Source organism: Dendronephthya gigantea, unplaced genomic scaffold (genome assembly GCF_004324835.1).
Source record: "Dendronephthya gigantea isolate DGI-Jeju-01 unplaced genomic scaffold, DenGig_1.0 000097F, whole genome shotgun sequence".
In the NCBI taxonomy this organism is placed as follows: Eukaryota; Metazoa; Cnidaria; class Anthozoa; order Malacalcyonacea; family Nephtheidae; genus Dendronephthya; species Dendronephthya gigantea.
In genome coordinates this window covers 562450-582301 of record NW_021163107.1, presented here as the reverse complement: position 1 = coordinate 582301, position 19852 = coordinate 562450, and the positions used below count along the sequence as shown (strand labels likewise).

The following is a 19852-nucleotide window of genomic DNA, read 5'->3' as shown; positions in this document are numbered from 1 at the left end:
TCATTAAATATTATGCAAGCAAGTTTTCAGCGAACAAAATCTTCCACATTTTTTAAAGTTATCAAATTTTGTAAATCTAATTAAAATCTAACCTATTTTGTAACCTAATTCTTCCTTCATTTTTTGCTTGGCTCAAAAACCTGCCGGTAATCACGGTGAAGGGTTAATAAAGCTTTTTAAGTATTATTTCATTGTAATTCTCGAAATTACGTCAGAGGATTAGCGTAATGATTTCGATTAGGGATTGGATTAGGGATCTGGTCAGCAAGGTTTAAAATAGGATTAGCGTAAATAAAAACGTATTTTGTTCCAAATGGCATTTTGACATCCGGAAAGAATACCTAATGACATACCCAATGAATACCTAATGACGCACTAGAGTTTTAATCATTCCCAAGTTTTTATTATCAGGCAGTCGCCTGTTCAGGGAATAGGGAGTTTGCGATTCACGACGCACTTGAGCACCAAAGAAACTCCACATGCGAGACAATAGGTATACATAACTTGTGTTCCCATGACAGCGTTAATAGTGAGCTTTAACAGTGACTACCAGTACGAGATTCGTCATTCTCGCGCGTTGTTTGCTTACGCCATCAGCCAAAACTCGTAGTCGTTGGACTTTTGAGTACGAGTTTTTTTATAAATTTCTTAATCAAAAGCCCAACGACTACTAGTTTTGGCTGATGGCGTAAGCAAACAACGCGCGAGAATGACGAATCTCGTACTCGTAGTCACTGCTAAAGCTCCCTATTGTCATTCTTACAACGCCTTAAAATGAGGCAATTTCACAGCTCCTCGATGTTATAAGAGCAGCTGCGAAGTGATAGCTGTTTTAGAGCTTATATAAAGAAACTGCAATATCAGCTAAAAATCGGAGGTATTTAGCACAATTGAAACGTTTGTATGATTACTTCAAAGTCCTGGCAGCATAATTAATTTCCACTAGCTTAATTCAAGCAAAATAATTGACTGGCGACGTCGAGCTAATTAATAAATTAATAAAAACTAATAATAAAGCTAATAATAAAATTAATAAAGCCAATTAATGGAGAAAACACGTTTGCTCCACGCCCAAGGCGAAGGAGATCGCTGATTTTTATTTTCCACATCTCTTATTTTCACTTATCTTTTATTTTCCATTCATCTTGTCTCACATAGAAATTGCAGAAGTGTTTAACTGAGTGACTGCACACGTGTATAAGCGTGTTACAGAAAGGATTAAAAACATGTAGTTTGTCCTGCGTTCAGTTCCACGTATTCAGGAAATACATCCATCTCGATTGACGGTCGCCAGCTTTTGCATGCACGAACTTCAAACGTATGTAGAAGTAGCTAATGCAACAAATAAATAACCGTTACAGACACTACAGAATTCGCAAATTTGCTATCACACAAATAGGTTCCATAGTTTCACGACGACAAATCGTATTTTACATGTCTTTTTTACGTCAATCCTGATGACTTGAAGGTGATGGTGAAGGTTTGCTTGTTTTGTCTTCACCCAAGCAAACGTTATCAGACATCATGGAAACCTCCCCACAAATAGACACCAGTCATTCCCTCAAACTTATCCTGTCCTAACCTTTTTCTGTTTTTTCCGTTTATTTTTAGAACTAGTAGATTCTTCTAAAGCCTGTAAAAAATACAAACATCGCCATTAAACTATAAAATATACGATCATGGTGGGCTAAAATCGTGTCATCAGCTATCTAGGTATAAAAAAAGGTATTTACATCGATCCATGCAAAAGAGGTCAACTTAAAAAATATATTTAACGACATGTATTGAATTGTACATGCAGTTTCATCTACGCACGTAAAAAATCACATGTCATCGTCTAACTATAGTCTGCAAACAAGCTGTAAACACGTTCTGTTAACATTGCTCGTCCCAAGCTGCCAACAAGTATGGGACAGCCTGTCCACATAAGTCACAGCAACGAATGTTGTTGAGTCATCAGACTTGTTACAAGTCTGAAACAAACATGATCTAAAAATACTGTCACAATCTTGTGTTGCCGAGGTTGTAGCAAACCTTGTTGTATCATAACTGTGTCAGATTTTGTCAAAACAAACTTGTAAAAGTCTGCCATCGGACTTGCTGTTACAGCAATTTGGAACAAGCAGTGCATGCGAACACTGTCATCATCACATAAGAACGTGAGCGTTTTTATACGCGTGTCTTCAATATAACAACCATGTAATGTTGTTGCCCATGCATATTATATGATCTAGGCAATGCAGTATAATAATATAAGAGCAACACAATATTATTGGGAGAGGTGCTTACCAACGATTTTCGCTTTTCTGGCTTGTCACTTAAAAATCAAAAGCAAAAGTTAATCAATGCGGACTATAAGGAAAGGAAAAGCATATTTTCATCAACAACTAGTTAAAGAAATGAATACCTTGCAATACTGATCATTTGAGATGGTCCTTTGCCCTTCAGAGCTTCATTCCAGTCATTGTCTTTACCAGCAATTGCATACCTTATTCAAATAAAAAGAAACGGTAAAGCGAACGTTTTTTACGAGTCAAAAACTTGCTGTTTGCTGTTGGATCTTTTCCCAGTTTCTAATATGTTAAGCAAAGATCTGCCCTCTCATTTTAGCACCCCCCCCATATTTGCCAATGGACTTTTTTCTGGTAAACTCTTTAGTCTTTAGGCAAAAATCACTCCAGGGACGGTTGAAAATCCCTCCAAAATTGGAGTTCACACTGGAAAAAGTGTGAAATGAATATATAAGTAACTGCAAACGTACTGGCTTAAATCCATTGATTTTAACATTTCTGTTTTCTCTTTTTGTTTTTCCTTTATTTCTTCAGCAATTTCTTCCTGTAAATGAAGTTCAAAATTGAGAATATCTCGGATTGTTTTAACCAATCAAGTTATAAGTATATAAGTCTATATATATATATATTCCAATTAACGTATGACGTATAATTTCTGCAGCAAACAAGTGCAAGGTGCACTTGTGAAATGACAGCATATTGTAAAAAGTATTTTCCCCTTAGGAGCTGCACCACAGTTAACTAAGACCTGATTCAGTATGTCATGTTGTACATCTGTGTCTACAGAGTGAGCATGACAAAATATAAAGGGGTTCTTTGTTCAGGATTTCTGAAGCTGCATTAATTCTAACTATGTTTTCGATATGTATAGTCAGTGTATATCCAGTGTATTATTAGACCAGTGATAGCAAAGCTATGAACTGTGCGTGTGTAGAGCAATCTTAATCGACGATTTTGAAGTGCACTAGAATATACGTGCAAATTCTTTACGAACCTTCTTATACTAGTTCGGTTTCGAAATAACAATGGCTAGATTTAATTGTAGCTTATAGTTTAGCAAAGACTCTACTTTAGCATACCAGTTCTTCATTGAGATCTTTAGCCAATGGTTCCATGATTATTTCCTTTTCCTTCGTCATTTCGCTCTCAACTGCTGACTCAAGGATCTCGTTAAAATTCTGAAGTAGGAGTATGTTTATACATATTTTTGTATTTGATTGAATGCGATTTATTAAAAAAATGAAGTAGAGCAGTGTTTTCTAACCTTGACAACTTTTCTGATAACTCTACTAAACAGACCCAGAAGTTGACTGACCGGCAACTGTAGCTCTTTCTAGAAAACAAATTATTAGGTTATTTGGGAAAATATTTTATCATCAAATGAATGTCATCGCAAATTGTTACAACCGCTAAAAATCGCGTGGAAAATGCTTTTCCCGCGTTTGTTTTCTACTCTTCTATATGCAACCACAGTGTACGAAGAATCGAAATAAGTCTATTGCAAGTATTTATCAACTCGTTATATGAGCGTTATATGTACACCATATCGAATGCCTATATGTTCAATATTGAATATAGCGCCGTTATGATGAAATAAACCATTGATAGTACTGCTTTCGTAGGCGATGTTATAATAGCGAGGTTTAGATTTGACTACCACTACGACTACCACAACCTTTGAGGGAATATAAACCAATCAAATGTGATAGGTCTATCAGACTAACCAATCACGAGCTTAATAGATTAGCGAGAGGTTGCGGTAGTGGTAGTCAAATCTGAATAAGATTTATGGAATCAAAATTATACCTCAAGGTCTTCCATAGTCTTGTGTTGCAGACCTATTCCCATGAGTATTGCCTGGCAAAAGTAATGCAACAAAATCAGAAAACATATATTTAAGCCATTTATAACGAAGACATTCCTATAGACCCCATGTATATATAATATACCCGATTTAAGTCTAACAAAATACCAAACTCACGCTTTGCACACCAGACAAATGGAAGTTCGTCTTTTGTAAGAAAAACAGTCGGGATACTGAAAAAAACCAACAAATATATTCAAGGTATTAATGAGTAAAATAAGTAAAACACGCTTTAAAAGATATTTACACTGTTTAAACTGCACCTACTCTCGAAACGGGCAAAAACGAAACTGAAAAATAGTATATTTTAATTTAATCGGAGGTTGTCACTCTTTGAAAGTGGTGGTGCTCGAGATATTGTCTATAGGAAATAACATCTAACTACTACAGTTAGCTATACTATAGCCACATTAGTGAGGGGCCCGGAAGATACTTAAGACTGGAGGTATAATATTCATATATATTCGTGTTCTGCATTATCAGTTTATTTTGGACTGTTTTGACGGTCTGTCAACACGACCACCCCCCACTTAAGGATCTTCCATGGCCGCTGTTAGTAAAAGAAAAGAAGCGAGAAGCTGAGAAAAACAAAAACATACCTGCAGGGAGTAGGTCAGTGATTAGATGATAGTCAACCAAGTTTTTTGAGTACATATCAAGTCTTTTAATATCGTACTTTGTTAATACGCTGTACAATTCTGATTGCGTTAAACCTTCGGCAAAAAAAGAACAAGACCCAATTATCCATCAATTGCACTGATGAAGGCCCGGGTTAACGGACCGAAAGCTTTGCAGTATTAGATACTTACGTGGTGTAGCTACAAGCTAAATTACATATCGACTGTCACCATGCAAACATACAAGAATATTATTATAGATGAGAGAAGACTCTCTCTACTCTCATCCTCTTGTAAAGCCTTGGAGGAATGATAGAAGAGAAAGGAGGAGAAATAGCAGAGAGAGGAGGGGAGATAGAAAGAGAGAAGGGGAGATAGGAGAGAGGAGGGACGATAGAGAAAGAGGAGGAAGATAGAAGAGAGAGGAGGGACGATAGAGAGAGAGAAGGGGAGATAGAAGGGAGAGAAGTGGTGAGCGAGGAATACCAAAGTTTTTTTTTAAAGGAACAAATATTGAATACTTCTATATTGTTTATGTTCCTCTGTGAACGACCCTAATAGAGAATACATAATATAATGATGAAGAGGGGGTCAAATTTGATGCAGTTGCACTTTCCATATCTCTTTTTCAAACAAGAGTAAACTTGACTTGTTACACAGTCATTTTAACATGTAGTTTTCCGGTCTATCTACATTTATAATTTATATATTTGTACCACATGACGTACCTTGATTACTACCAACAAAGACTTTGTTTTGTAGCACACTTAGCGCCAGAGTCGCGGAAAATAAACCAAATTGAAACGACAGCAAGGACAAGAATCGTCGTCGAAAATCTAGCAAGTCAAGAACACGTTATTTTTAAAATTATTTTGGTGGAACACTCGTCTGCTTAAACTTTCATACCAGCTGAAGACTTTGTTTTACAGTCTACTTCATATAATTTTAGTGTTGCCTAAAGATTCGATAAAAGTTTCTAGCGATGTTCAAGACTATATATATGGAATTAACAAACACGACTCTGATTGGTTGCAGACACAAATATAGCCAATCAAATGCCAAACTTTCATAAACTTCAGTTGTAAACTTTTCAATTCCTAAAATATTTACGAACTTCAAAATCAATAAAGGCTTCGAAAATATTTTGGACATTGACAGAGCTAAGAAACATCCGATAGTAATATATTTCTGTTAAAAATGACCGATGAATCTGATTATGAACCAAATAGATAATGTTAAAAAAAAATTGCATTTGAACATGCATGATTGAAACTATAATATACAATAAATTAGCCCAGCTTTTAGTAACTAACCAGTCCAAAACGCAAGTAACCATCCCGAGGTGCCATTTTCATCAACGTGATGAAGATCTCGTAACATAATGCAGGAATGTTCACCTGTCAGTTCGTTCTAGATGAAAAAAACTAATGGTTAGTCCTAAAATTGCAAAGTGAATTTCTTCACAAAACACTAAATGAAATTACTCACAGCAGTCTGTCTTATGTAAACTGGAACGAAAGATGACTTTTTCCAAAATCTAAAGATAATCAAAATCTCAGAGGTTTATACAACGATTATCTTAATAAAAAAGGAAACAGTGAAGTGTCAATGTGTCAAAAGCCATGTTTTACAATTTTCACTATGTATGATGTAATCATGTAACCTGGTATAAACTTCAATAAACTGGAAGCACAAGGCCTACCGTAAAAGATCATTAGTCAATCCATACGACACACCAAGATAATCCAGCCTTTCTGCACAGCGTTCATTCAATTTTAATAACAATGGCGGCAGATTATTGCGAGGACCGATAGTTTCTTTAAGTAGATCACCAGACTAACAAAATTACACAAAAATTGCACATTTTACAGCTGATTTTTAATGCTACAATCGTTTTTCTCAACATCCTAGCATTTCTAAACAATAGAAAATGGTTAATTTGAATTTATTTTAATGTCAATTTAGGTTTGTTTCCATCAATTCGGCTATAAAAATAGCGAGAAAAGATTTAAATCATGGTTCGTTATTTACACAATTCAACATCTAATGACATAAACGTGTAAAAAGAAAAACATACACACGCCGTAAGTACATGGACTGCGTTATTTGAATGATTAATTTCAAACCCATTTAGTCGCCCCAATTTAAAAATGTTAAAACATGCATGAATAACCTCGTTTAAATCAGTTGGCTGAATTTCTTGATCTGTTGGTTGAACAGTGCTCTCTGAAAGGTCAGCTATCTTGCCTTCGTAGTATTGAATTAATAACTGTAAAGCTCGTTTACCATAACCCATCTTAAAATACATGAGAAATATATTAGAAAGGAAATTATGGAGGATTATAACTGTTTTCCGAGACGCTCACTTTTGTTTCGATTCATTAATCTGTTTTGTGTTTACCCGTCAAGGATACGAGACGTTTTGAAATTCTTTATTTCGCTACGTGTCGAGAGGTTTACTCTACCCGTCTAAAAGCCCAACCTGTTCGCAGACTAAATATTAATTTGCTGGAAATTTTTGAAGCAGAATATTGCCTCAAATCGCCAAACTTCCGTACGGAACCAAAAACAAGAATAGAAGTTGTAAAACTAGTGATGGTAATTTAGAGGCGACTACTTACCCCCTGGTAGTCAGGATGAGTGGCGATGCGAACTATTCTGCCACCAGACAAACTGGGAAACTCGTAATCATTAAACTAAAATGATAAAAAATCGTTTCACTTGGTTTCTTTTCATAGGTTCGTTAGGCTTCTAAATGAATATAAACTGAGAGACGCGATAGGGAGAACCCCACCCCCGCCCTGCAGATTCTTCTCTCTATAATTTATACTCTAGCTACAAAAAACATACATGCATCTTCGACAGAGAAAAGTTCACATAACAAAGGAATATAAAATACCTGCTGAGATATGGTCCATGGTATCAAGTCCCCAGATGCTCTTTTACCACGCGCTAAACTGTTCATTATTGAAGATTTGGATATTTCACCTTCCAAACATACCTACAAACGAACCAGATACATGTAGTTAAAAAATCTGTCATGCACTTGTTTGGTAACTCTGTCAGACCAGTTTCATCTACTTTCTTGCCTATTTTGAGATGAATATTTTGCAGATTGTTTGACAGTTCCATAAGACCAGAGTCGACCCAAGTTGTAAATATTATGTGTAATATATATTTATAGTAATATACCTACTTGTATGACACAGAATACTTCAGGTAATGTTTTCTTGGCAGGATCAACAGGACCAAGCAAGCAGAAAATATGATGAGCCGGAGCATCTGATAACAACTGAAGATCATTCGGCGTGTTCTATCGTAAAAAATAAATACAATATCTTAAAACCATTAAACATGTAGAAGACGAAACATTCTGCTGGTAAAATGTTTTGCTTTTGAATAATACAGAATCATTTTTCGTCTACGGGAGGCAAAATTTGAATTAAAAACTAGCCTAAAGGCGCACGATTGACATTTAGACTGGGCTCAGATATAGACACAACTATACGCAATCATCATTCTGAAATACACATGATGACAGGGTTTAAAATGAAACATAACGTTAATTTCACAACACCAGACGGAATCTTTTCCAGGAAAATGTAGGGGGACGGGCTTGACCTACGCCCCGCCGCCTGCTCGACGGTCCAAACATGATATATTGATCACGGTATTGTCCATGTATTGTCTTGTCTTCGGATACATCACATAATGAAATATCCCTGACTCTCTATTTATCCGAAACCATGATGATAACAAGCACAAATATTTTGCTTCATTTGGAATACACGCCACATCATAAACCAAACCAAGCATCTTTAAACCACACCATGATAAAGATAATCTTATGTTTTTCATTGATTCTCCCGATCCATTTGCAGCAAAAAATGGTCAAATTGGACGTTACCAAGTTGCCGTTCTTGACTGGCAATTATTGGCAGTATTTTGAAAGACGATAAAAGATTTTTAACCTACCTTCAGATACATGCCACAAAATGGTCTGTACCTGGGGGCAGGTAAGAAATCAATTATTCATTTATGTTCTTGTTGAACAAATCTACAACAGCCCCACTATCACGATTACTGTATTATAGCACTACCGCAGTACGATTCCCGCCAAAGGTAGCCTCAATTTCCTTAATTCGTGTACAGTACGCCGCTATTGTTTATTTCATCATGCTTTACCCAGAACAGCATGAGTTTATTCCAACGGTACAAGAAACTGCTATAATCCAATTGTTGAAATCTACAATAAAATTGTGAGAAATGCTGTGGCTACAATATTCTTCCTTACCTTATAATGCGAAGATACATAAAGTGACATAATTCTCTGAAGAAACACTTCTGAAGCTTTATGATATGAGAAAAGCGTATCTCTGTTTACGTAATATCTGAGATAATAGTTGTTAAAGAAACATTCAATTATTGAAGAGGATAATGTATTCGCCTTTATCAAATACTGGGATGAAGCGTAGAATACCAAATACAGTAGAATATATGACGAGCATGTATTAAATTTACTTCATTGTATAATCAAAAAACCCTTTCGATAATTACGCGATAAGATTATCATTTTCAATTTAAAACCGCCTTTAATGATATACAGTAACTTCTATAGCGCCAAACCTTTTCGGTAACAACGTAACAACTTTATTGTTTTTCCAACTTAGAATAGAGTAAAGCGAAATGAATTTCACGTTTTGCTCTCACGAACTATTTTCTAATAAACAAAACTTTCTTTCATTAACACATGCATGAAACAAGAACTTTCATTTTGACAAATAAATAAGAAATAAGCAAGAAAACGAGGCCTCCGGTTTTGCCCTGGGAATGAAAGGATACAGATCACAGGCATCAGGCAGAGGGCAGCCAGATGAAAACTTTGGTACAATCGTAGCATCAAGACACAGCAAGTGATTCAACCAGTCTTCCACAGCATCTCCGGGTGAATAACGAATTGACTCATTCAAAGATACTTCTGATAAAATACGGCTCGCTGAACTTCCAGTGTTGGTATCATTGCTGTTTTTAGATTCACTCGTTGTTCTTGTACCCAAGCCTGAACTTTGGACACGCAGCTGACTTATTAACTTCAATGACAGTGATCGACCAGTTCCCTCGTATCTGATTTAACAGAAACAATAAATTGATTGCAAAATGTAAACGTACTGTACATACAGCCCTGCCAAGTTCATTAATACGCGACTAGCACCAAGGAGTCAAGTGACCTTTTCCGTCTTGTTGAATAAAATGATCGGTTGATTCGTAAAGGAAAACTCGTTGTGGATTCAAAATTGATTCGACATTGTAAAAATGACCTCTTAGTGTAAGTCGCATAATTATTCGGTGGACAACCTGTTGTGGAAAACCAACTATGAACTATAGTTTTCACTCTTGAATGTTTTGAAGTCACAAAATTTCAAATGAGGTGATTAATTTCTCAGGTAAAAATTACGTGTTTTTTCGAATATTTTTCAAAATGGCGACCATGAATTTCAATACGTGAATGGGTTTGCTCAATGACTTCAATCATTCTCAGAACAACATTAGGGACTTTAAGATGCCGCACAAAATCTACGACACGGACGTGACATGAAGACAGTCACTAGTGTTAGGAACCCAGTTTTAATCTGTTTTGCATGCTGCTTTCAATACGCCTCTGAATTTCATTACCAAAAGATCGAAGACTAAAATTTTTATTCCTGTTGTGAAACTATGGAAATAACGACAGTATTACTTCACGTTTGCGTCGTAGATTTGGTGAATCTTAACTTTTAAAGTCCCTAATAGGGAGTTTTAGCAGCGACTAGGAGTACGAGATTGGTCATTCTCGCGCGTTGTATGCATACGCAATCAGCCAAAACTCGTAGTCGCCGAGCTTTCGAGTACGAGTTTTTTGGCAAATTTCGAACGACTGCGAGATTTGGCTGATGGCGTAAGCAAACAACGCGCGAGAATGACGAATCTCGTATACTCGTACTCGCTGCTAAAGCTCCCTATTATCCCAGCGCTGGCGAAATCTACCACAGATGACAGGCCGGCCTCTTTGTTTAACTGCCTACTGACTACCCGCTCTGCCGAGCGCCTTGTACAGTATGTTTACATTTGGCTTAGAAATGGTTATCTTCAGCAAAATGGCATTTTACCAGCTGTAATGTTAGATATTGTTCGCGCCTCACAGCAAATGCGGGTATTGACTTTTATACTGTCATGTGAGGAAACTCGATGGAACGCCATTGCATTATCATGTGATACGAATAAAAATTTCTGATTGGATAATTCACGCTTGAGATATAATATGGACTTTAATTACCCATTAATGGTCGACGAGAGAAATACAAGATACGGTCCCAGTAAACTCTTGACCAGCGGTAATGGAATAGCGGCTGCCTCATCAACTACCACTAACTCAGCCTGACCGAGCTTCTGGGAATCACCTGGATGGATGTACTGAAAATAGATAAATTAAACTTAATAATGTTCTCATAGACAATATGTCGAATAATATGATGATTTTGTCAAAATAAAAAAATGTCGAAAAGTCTTTTGAATACAATACTTAACAGTCCTGGAGGAATTACAAAAGGGCAGAACAGTAAACCAAAATAATGACAAAAGTACAAAATAATGAATAGAAGCCTGGCATGCATTGAAAATCATATCCTAAAAGATCTCGACAAAGCGTTTCGAAAATCGTATATTTTATCATGCTAATATTAATAAACAAATAAGCATGTGATGTTGCTCGTATGATTAAGGATTAATAGTACTCGTTATGTTTGAAAATTTTGCTAAATCCCCCGGCGGCTTGTCCAATTTCTGCCAAATTTTCAAGCATCGCTCGTACTGTTGATTCCGAATTGTACTCGCAATCGCATGATTATTTATACCAATCACATTAGTATGATGACAATCATGGCACTTGTTATATAGGTGCTGTGTATTTTAAATGTGATGGCCTGGTTCATTCGTAGTCATTTATGTTTCCCGAGACGAACATTCAGACTCTTGGGAAAACAAAATTAACTATTCCCTCGGGAGCATAAAAGTGTATATTATTAACCAGCCTCGAAATTTCGGACGTAGACATACAGTAGATAAGGTCCCACAGCAAAAGCGCGGTCCCGCATAGCTCCTTAACTAGACCCATGTGAGTAAAATATTCTCACCTGTATAGTCTGCCTGTGCTCCCTGAAAACATTTACACGAACCACGGCTTTGTTAAACTCCGGGTTTGTCGACTGAACCAGTTCATAATCCAAATGTTCCTTGGCGAAGAAAAAAATACTCGAAACCATCAATCGTCAAAACACATGAATTATTTTAGACATAACAAAATTATTTTAGAGAAAAAATACTATAACATCGCATATAAAACGAAATTTTACCAAAATATGCAAATTTTGAAGTTTTTTAAAAAAATAAGAAATGTGTAAATGTAATATATGTGTAAAGTTTTGACCTGTTTTCGTACAAATTTTTGACTTTTCGGCCTGTTTACACTTGAGATTTTTGCTGCGATTTTTGATACACTTGAGATTTATGTGCGATTTTCTTCTTTTGATAGATGTGAACGAGTGAATTGGTTACTGATGCTGAAATAAGAGCTCCTATACATCAGAGCATTCGTAACTAATTACTCGTTCACATCTATCAAAATACAATACCTGGTAATCCAGAGCATCAAATCCTTTAAACACAAACTCGAACAATGTGTGAAGATTCTCTGGACTTGGCGAAGTTACAAATATATTGGAATATCTATAAGTAAAGTAATACAGTGCTGTAGGTGTAAAAAAAACAGCGGAGGGCTTCAATTCCATCCAAATGAAGATTCAGTGACCTCTAAGGATTAGTCTGGTGTAAAGGGTTGTATTGTATCCGCATATTTTGAACAAAAAAGGAGCAGGGTTGAAATACAATTAAGAGATTTGTGAAATGGAAAGAGATGCTGCGTTGTGTGTATCCTTGCATGGAGACATACAAAAATGATACAACTGCTCTTTCTGAAGTTGCTTACAATATCTAAGATAGTATTCGGTTGAAGTAAAATGAAATGACATCATTTAAAAGCTCACCCAAACGCAATTGCAGCAGCCATCGCCAGACCTAATGCGGCTGACTTTCCTCGACCTCGTGCAGCAGTCAAAGCCACAGTTGTCCTCAACGTCTTCTCAGAGATTGCTTCGATAAACTTTAGCACAGCTTTTGCCTGAGAGAGGAAATTACCGCGTTTATTAGATTACAGAACAAACTTACACATTATGTGCTTGGCCTATTCATGCAACATACCCAGTAAGAACACAGTTTAGATTTTTTGAAAACGTTTCTTCCCGCACGTAATACAAATTATACACAGTACAGAATTGCACTATATTTTTAAAAAAATTTGCAGTTTTAAATACTTCAAGATGACCTATATCTGCCTATATCGTGTTTAATTTTTTATGAAAGTCAAAAGCCTTGTGATATCCAGCAGGCCTCTAGCCCATATCTTTTACTATACATCACTTTGAGCGAAATTAAATAAAATATGAAAATTTAGTTTATTGCTGGCACCTGCAGCCCTTCCCTACTCAGATGTCTGTCTATAACCAGACAACAATAGTCTCGCGACGGTCAAATCATTCGCAGCTTAAGTAATATCACTTTACCTGATCAAGAGTCTTGCAACAGTTGACGATAACACCAACAGGTGGAGTATCTTCCAGGGACGACTTTAACTCTCGAAGTTCAACATCGTTTGGACTCACTGATTCTTCCTTTACAAAATGAACACATTTGAATTATTAGCCAACGATAAGGGAAACTTGATATACAGTTTCTTCATTTCACAACACTGCTTTGTCCACATGCAGGAATGTCGCATGGCTTTAAACAAAACTGACGCTCCACCAATTTTACCATTCCAGTCCATTGGTAAGAGCCATAGTTCAAATCCGCATTCAAAAGCGCACGAAATATTCTCGTGAAATAAGCACTGAAACATTATGATATAGTATATCTGCACTCGGCAGTGCTTTACGTCTGTCTCGGTGTCGCAAGATTGTGTCATCATCAGAGAAACATGATACAGGACAATTTATTTACGAGAAATTCAAAACCGCGTTGAGAACTCAATATGTGAACTTAATATGTGGGTTCAAATCCCGTGAACAGAACTTTAATGATTACGTGATTGAAATATTATTTCACTGTTAGCCAATAGACAATTAAAAAGGTATGTACCAACAACAATGCATAGGACCAATCAGAGCAGGAGAGTGGGAAGGGCCTTTTCACCGTGCTCAGACTTTGATCCCAGTGTCTGAGCACGGAGAAAAGACTCTGGATACGAGGTTGGGAAGTGGGAGCTAGGGTATAGATGAGCCCCTTAATCTCTGGCTGCAAAATATATGATTGACACTGCTTTTTGTTCAAACAACATCAGCCGGAATTTTTTTCGCTATACAATCAAAGTCATACCATGTATTTTTATTTATTTATTATTTATTATGCTTTGCCGGATACACACATTTACAGTACAATAATAAGCACAAATGATATACAATTACATGGCAGGGTATCCGCTACAGCTTACGCCAATTACAACGGGCCTTGACAATGATACAACACAGAAGACAAAACGAAAACACATTTAAAGGACTAATAACAACACGAAGTCGAACGAGACAGGTTGCTACTGGCCCCCCCGTAATCGAGTTTCCCGCTACTATAAGTATTATTAAAAATACCTTTGTCACTGGTGTTAGTGGTGTTATCTTTAATGTTTGAGATGAGATTGGTAGAACATTGAGACGATCATCGATAACCATACATTGCTTACATGAACTCAATGATAGAATAAACCTGAGAAAGAAACAACCAGGAGGGGGGGGGAAAGAAAGAAAATTTTTCAATTGTGGAATTCTTGAAGTTGAATTCTTGAATTATTTGACTGTGGAACATAGGATCAAGTTGGATATTCGGTAAATCAGTTACGATTTTGCGGCACTTCACTAGATGTAGGTGGATTCTAAAGGTTTTTTTAAAGGGTCTCAGCTAATTTCGAATGGAATCATACACAACTCAATTTATCGAACATTGTAAAACATAAGATCAGGTTGGACATGTAGAACATAAGATCATGTTTTTAGATTCCTGTGGATCGTTGGTGAAATGAGCCAAATATAGCTAGTATACCCCGCAGTTTAAACCTGAGAGGTAATGACAACACTCCTCGGGTTTTTTACCATCGGCAAGATTGGATGGCTGCTATACGAGTGTAATGCGGCAGTGGACTGTGGAGGGTTTTAATCGCAATTATTAACCAATGCTTCCTCAGCAAAGTATATTGTAGCTAAATTACCTTTCATTAAAACGTCCAACAACATCTTGATGAGACTCAGTTCTGTAACGAGCATGAACGTCCTGATAAGAGGGAAGATACATCCAGTTAGTTTATTAGGCTCACTGTTTTAATCTCAATTTTCTACTTGGGAAATACACCTATCATTAGAAAAACGATTGTTTTTATGAAATGTTAACATGAACATATGAATATACACCTCGAATTATCGTATCTAGGATTCAATATGGACAGCTGCACAACTAAAAACGATCAACAATACGTTGAGACCTGCATTGTCCACAGTTGCCATCAACTTTTAACAACAAGCAGATTTAGCACGAGGACGTCGTTGACCTCAAAATGGCGAATATATGGCGTGATGCGCCTATATATGGACATGCCATGTAATTTAATTGCCATTTTCACGTTGTCGTTGACGTTCATGTCTTCATGCTACAAAAACCAGCCTTAAATCCTTACATCCAATTCATTTTCAACAATATTGTTCAAATCGTTGTTCAAACATGTTGTTGACAAGCGTAAACAATATTGGCAGCACAACATTGCTTAATGCTGTTATAAACTGCAGGTTGAAAGTTTTCAGCTGTTTTATGACATAAAAAAGAGCACAAGCAGGGGCTAATCGCTGTAAATCACTTTTTAGCAGCAACAGATCATTGATGAATATTAAAAATTAGTACTTTTGCACAAGTGAATATAACAAATCCTACATTCTGATTGGTCAAATTTTACGTATTATGCTGTTATATTTACCTCATATAACCAAACCGAAATTGCAAAATGGCGGGTAGCCGTTTTGCGGACGTTTTTTACAAAGAGATAAGCGAACAAATGCAGTTCTTGTGTCAATTCACTTGTGCAAAAATAATAAAACGTGCTGTTTATATTCCCCTCGACATCGTCTCAGTGAATACTTCCCAATAATCACCTGGCCTTCGGCGAATAATTGTTAATTATGAAACGGAACTTGAACAATAAAAACCTCTTTCTCGCAAGGATGGAAACACTCACCATAGTCATTGTATAAAGTTGCTTCAATGACGTCATTGTTCGCAATAAAACGACAATTATTCCACCACCTTCAACTGTCTCGACTGTTCTGGCAAGGAGATTGGGAGTGAGAGCTTCAAAATCCTAGGATGAAAATAACAAGATACTAAATTGAGTTTCCAGCCTTCACACTCATCTTATACCAAATCAACAACGTGAACATATAGCGACATCAATCATATTAAGCATATGTGTAGGACAGAAACGACGAGTAAAACACACTTTAAAATAAGTGGTAATTACAGTTGTTGTAATTATTTTATCCTTCTTTCGTGTTTGGGGACAATTCTATGGAGGCCGATTTGAACATATATGATTTGAAGTAGCGTTCCCTGCGTCGTAAAATGCGGAAGTTCTATACTTGTTCTATACGTATACGTATACGTCATTGCAATACTTGAAAACCTGAGGTTTGCAGTTGTAAACAAAAGTGGACAATGTCTACATGCTATAATTATTCATAGTTTTATTTAATTAGCTACTAAATTTGATAACTGTCAGTTATTAAGGGCATCTAGAGGTGCAGTCATTACAAAGAGATCACTGATCTGATAATATACTGGCTTAATTTAAACCAGAATGTTCACAACTTTATTAGCAAAGTAATGTTGCCCACAAAATACACCACAATGCCTGATGTCTAAACAAGGAGGAATTTCAATTTTGAACTAATCCGCTAATTTGTTTAGGCTAAGCTAATCAGAATCTCTAAATTTTCAATACTTCATGTAAAATGGTAAAAAAATATACCTTTTTACCGGAAGTAGTCCATATTTATGTATTCTGATTAAATTACTGTAAAAAGCAGTAATATCAGTCTTAACCTGTCTCATGTTGTCTTACCGGAGTCTTACCTGTAATATGCACATGCCATATGTATTTCCAAGTATTTTATGTGTTTCATTATAATAACAATATCTGATGTTAGTTGATGATATAAACAACTCAAATGGATCATCTTTGTTCAAGTCTAATGTTCCACTTTTTATTTTCTTTTGCAGTTGTTTCATTCTCTTCTTCCTGTGACTGTTAAAAACGGAACAGAATGTCAGAAATATACCTTTAACCTTTTCAGTGATTATGACCAGGGATGGATCACCTGGGGGGGGGGGAGGCCAGTTGGCAGGTGTGGGTTGAGGTACATGCATGCCTGCAGCAGACTTGCATCTACAGTCAAAGATATTAGATTTGCATGTTTGTTAAAAATATTACAAAAAATAAGATGATTAGTAGATTGTTGGAGCCTCAAAAGACTCTAAACGTCCAAATACACTAAATTATTAAGTTGGGTAATGATTTTCATACGTAATCCCCCAAATTTGACTTTAAATCCAAATATGCAACCCTCCTGCACCCTCTCCGAATATGAGCTGATTATGTCAATCCTACCACTTCTAAGGTATTGTAATGGGACTGAGAAGATAGCCAATAAAATCAATAATGTTGATATATATAGATGGGCAATTAATTAAATTTGACTCAATCAACTGAAGAAGTTTGGTATAAAAATTTTACAAATCTCCACATATGAAATATTGTCTTATTAGCATTACCTGAACGAACACTGGGCTAGAGCATTGTTGATTTAATTATTTTACAAATTACCTGCTAAACCCAAGCTCCTTTTTATAACACCATAGAACAGTTGGTCTTGCCTTGATGGTTGCTTTTGATAGCATGTGATGGAGAATAACAACCTACAGAACATAACTTCAGTGGTTTGAAAGATGCAAAGGTGGTGCAAAATACCATTGACTGTGTGGTTAAGCTAGCAAAGGCACAGCAACAATACAATTAGCCTGTGCCCCAGTCTATACACGGAAAAGTAAAAGGCTACAATACAATAGTGAATAGTCCATCATTTAGGAAACATGCCCCAAGTCAACAAACCATTTTAGGCAGTTGTTATATATTTCAATAATTTCATAACACATTTCAGTTGCTAACATGTTTAAAAATATCAGTTTAAACCCAATTTAATAAAAATCCTATGTTACGATGTCGATGATAAGCCATCAGTGACAGTGATCAAGCATTATAAATTATGATGCAATGTGATCAGTACAAAGCATTTGTTTTATACCAACTGGCAATTTCCAACAACAGTATTTCATGCTCTAGCTGTCAGAGTTAATGGACAATAAAATACTAAGAATGAGGAAAAGCGAATATCTTGTTCAAATATAATTTGTTGACCGCGAGTGACGAGACGGAGTGACGCACGAGTGCAGAAATGCAAACGTGCTCACAAGCCTCACATAAGTCACATTCAAAAAACAAACAATCGCCTTACTTGATCCCTGCCTTTGTCCCCAACAATAAAAACCAAAGAACGGTGTCGCAACTGAACGCCATTCTCGATCAAAACTCGAATTCTGTTGTCGATTTTTTTCAAAACCATTTTTTAAAACTTATTTTATCTCAGTGGTCCGAACACTGCTCGCGCTAGAAGATAACGAAATGAATACCTAGCAAGGACTTCATCTTATACAAATATAATGGCTGCATTACCACTGAACTCTAATAAAACTGAAACTCCACAGAAGACTACCGTAATTACTCGAATAAACGCCTCCCTCGAATAAACGCCGCCCTCGAATAAACGCCGCAGGGACAAGCAAAAATATCATTAAACGCCGCCCTCAAATAAACGCCGCAACCTATTCCTCATTGCGGCGTTTATTCGAAGCATTTATTTATAACCACAGTTCAATTTTCATATACAGGGTGTCCCAAAAAAATGTCCCCTCTATTGAAATCAAGCCTTTGTTCGAATCTGATTGCCTTAATATTATGATAAACCCAATTGAAAGCAAGACGCTTTATTTGAATGCCTCAACCTAATAAATATGCTATTTACACACTACTGCGTTGATCATGCATTCAAATTCCAACAAAAGCTTCATTTCAATAGCGGGGACTTTTTTTTGGGACACCCTGTATAATTATATAAATAGAAAAGAAACGTAACTTTTATACTTGATTGATTGTATTGGTTGAATTGGCGTTTAAATTACACAATAAATTCAGAGTTGTTACGAGTTTGCAATAAACGCCTCCCTTGAATAAACGCCGCCCTCGAATAAACGCCGCATCTTAATTGCTAAAAATTCAATAAACGCCGCGGCGTTTATTCGAATAATTACGGTATTCAGGGGCTGTTATATGGAAGCCGGGCTGCCGCGCTTAGTGGGACAGCCGGCTAGCGAGATCTCGCTACGAATACATTTCCTAATGAAAATTTCTGTGCGTTTATATAGACAGGCAGTCTGCCCGCCGCTGGCTCTCACATCCCGCTCGAAAGAGGCGAGATCTCGCTTTGCGGGATGAAAATATTTTCATATAAACGCTCCAAGCGGGCTGCCCGGTTGCCGAGGTAGAACCAATTTTTGAACACTACATCATTAAAAACGAACAAACAGTGACAACCGAGGCTGCAACGTACTATAATAGATGCTAATACCCCGTTTACCGAGTATGAAGCCAATTTGCTGATTATTGACGCGCAAGCAAAAACGCCTTCAAAAAACTGGGGAGAGCATCGATAACTGAGAAATTCCGTAAAAATTCGCAGAAATTCCGTAAAAGAATTTTCTATATAACCCCTAGAGGACTTGCGCTCTACTAAAACTTGTCGCCAAAATGTGCTAGTAGCTCTGTGGTGCATAACCATGGCTGT

At 36.6% G+C, this 19852-nt stretch overlaps 1 protein-coding gene across 2 annotated transcripts; it reads right to left on the bottom strand.

The window, feature by feature from the left end:
* Positions 1 to 960: 960 nt before the first annotated feature.
* LOC114534139 (RNA cytidine acetyltransferase-like) lies at positions 961 to 18609 on the bottom strand. Of its 2 annotated transcripts, XM_028555689.1 has the most exons (30): positions 18467 to 18609; positions 17779 to 17870; positions 17028 to 17199; positions 16135 to 16257; positions 15121 to 15182; positions 14507 to 14621; positions 13427 to 13534; positions 12851 to 12984; positions 12440 to 12533; positions 11942 to 12040; positions 11086 to 11222; positions 9615 to 9896; positions 9067 to 9163; positions 7969 to 8085; positions 7672 to 7773; positions 7394 to 7468; positions 6946 to 7068; positions 6475 to 6608; positions 6261 to 6309; positions 6086 to 6182; positions 5501 to 5608; positions 4755 to 4868; positions 4273 to 4328; positions 4098 to 4148; positions 3556 to 3624; positions 3371 to 3469; positions 2762 to 2835; positions 2408 to 2488; positions 2290 to 2317; positions 961 to 1633 (listed from the first exon to the last, which is right to left on the bottom strand). In XM_028555689.1, the coding sequence occupies exons 1-30, from the start codon at positions 18572 to 18574 to the stop codon at positions 1568 to 1570; spliced, it is 3066 nt and encodes a 1021-aa protein (XP_028411490.1). In that variant the 5' UTR covers positions 18575 to 18609; the 3' UTR covers positions 961 to 1567. The 2 variants fall into 2 exon arrangements, with proteins under 2 accessions (XP_028411490.1, XP_028411491.1); XM_028555690.1 differs by lacking the exons at positions 16135 to 16257; positions 17028 to 17199; positions 17779 to 17870; positions 18467 to 18609 and adding an exon at positions 15320 to 15408 and having other exon boundaries at positions 965 to 1633.
* Between the last annotated feature and the right edge of the window lie 1243 nt (positions 18610 to 19852).

Excerpts from the sequence above, each read along its gene's own strand:
- LOC114534139 (XM_028555689.1), bottom strand. The coding sequence starts at position 18,574 with ATGGTTTTGAAAAAAATCGACAACAGAATTCGAGTTTTGATCGAGAAT. Across the intron at positions 8,086-9,066 it reads ATGTATCTTCGCATTATAAG|AACACGCCGAATGATCTTCA; the intron begins GTAAGGAAGAAT and ends TTTTTACGATAG. Across the intron at positions 4,869-5,500 it reads CTTTGTTGGTAGTAATCAAG|GTTTAACGCAATCAGAATTG; the intron begins GTACGTCATGTG and ends TTTTTGCCGAAG.